This window comes from Sinocyclocheilus grahami, unplaced genomic scaffold (assembly GCF_001515645.1).
Source record: "Sinocyclocheilus grahami isolate Dianchi unplaced genomic scaffold, SAMN03320097.WGS_v1.1 scaffold3157.1, whole genome shotgun sequence".
NCBI lineage: Eukaryota > Metazoa > Chordata > Actinopteri > Cypriniformes > Cyprinidae > Sinocyclocheilus > Sinocyclocheilus grahami.
In genome coordinates, this window is record NW_015508321.1 from 17,420 (window position 1) to 18,499 (window position 1,080).

Genomic DNA, 1,080 nt, shown 5'->3' on the forward strand with positions numbered 1-1,080 from the left:
CAAATATTAGTTGTTTTATACCAACTAAAAAAATATCTAACTAGAGGAAACTGCTTCAAAGCATCACATTTGAAACATTAACATCTATACACAAGTGAATGTACACATATATACACACTCTTTCAATATATTATTATATAAAGAATTTGTTTTGTTTTCTCCTTAATAAGCAGAGCAGCTTGAAGAAGTCTTTTTCTACCATGACTGTAGCTTAGTGTGTAGATGTATGGACCCAGATAATATATATATGGATAGGTAGCATTTCATGTAGTTGTTGGCTCCGGTGTAGATAATATATTTTCTTATATGAGAGTAGAAAGTTTGAAGTGCACCTAAACTTGTGTGATTCAGGAAGATGTGAGGACACCCTATGTGTTTTTTACGATAATTTCATCCAATAATGTCACATCTGTATCAACAGTTTCCATTCTTTAATCGGTGATAACCTTGAAGATACGCCGATTAGCTGCCTTCATCTTTTCCAGATTCGTGCAATTGTCGATTTCTGCCATTATCCGTATTTTTTTTTGTTTGTTTTTGAGTAAAACACTGCATTTTTCAATGGAAATGAGTCCGTTTGGATCCGTCTCTCACTTGCAGACAGTTTGATTGTTTTTCCAGGAGGGTTTCATGGTTGAAGAACAGTCTGGCTGGTGGGTATTCATCCTCAAGCTGGCGTCAATACCAGCTCCTTCAGTTCAACAGCAGCATAAGAACCAGAGCTGTGAAAACAGAAGGTATAACTATTGTTCCTCTACTATAAGTGTGTGGAGTCCTGGGTGAACTTTGTTTCAGAGTGCTTGGCGGAAGTGCCTTAAGGTCCTCCAGGGCTCCATACGCAGCCATGGAGAACTCCGGATCTCCTGTCGTGAGAAGATCGAACACGCACGACTGGAAATAAACGTCCTCCACCTGCAGCATCTCTCGACACTTTGTGGTCGCACGTTCCAACATGTCCACATGTGGCGAGAGGCCTGGCTGCAGCTCGCCACCGTCGTCCTCCCCGTACCAACCACCAAGTCGCGGTGGACGCAAGCTCTGCTGCCGGTTGAGCACGTGGGCTTTGATGACCTCACTGCG

The 1,080-nt window shown here is 42.2% G+C and overlaps 2 protein-coding genes across 2 annotated transcripts in view; both read right to left on the reverse strand.

The window, feature by feature from the left end:
* LOC107576053 (RGM domain family member B-like) overlaps positions 1–512 on the reverse strand; it is a gene marked incomplete at its 3' end in the record, with an annotated part of 9,823 nt that extends 9,311 nt beyond the window's left edge. The window contains exon 1 of the mRNA XM_016262322.1: positions 458–512. Within this exon, the coding sequence (XP_016117808.1) occupies positions 458–512 (55 nt within the window). The remainder of the gene's footprint in view (positions 1–457) is intronic.
* A 27-nt stretch (positions 513–539) lies between these two features.
* Positions 540–1,080, reverse strand: part of LOC107576054 (RGM domain family member B-like) — a 46,034-nt gene continuing 45,493 nt past the window's right edge. Inside the window, exon 5 of the mRNA XM_016262323.1 lies at positions 540–1,071. Coding sequence (XP_016117809.1) covers positions 694–1,071 — 378 coding nt within the window. The 3' untranslated portion in view covers positions 540–693. The remainder of the gene's footprint in view (positions 1,072–1,080) is intronic.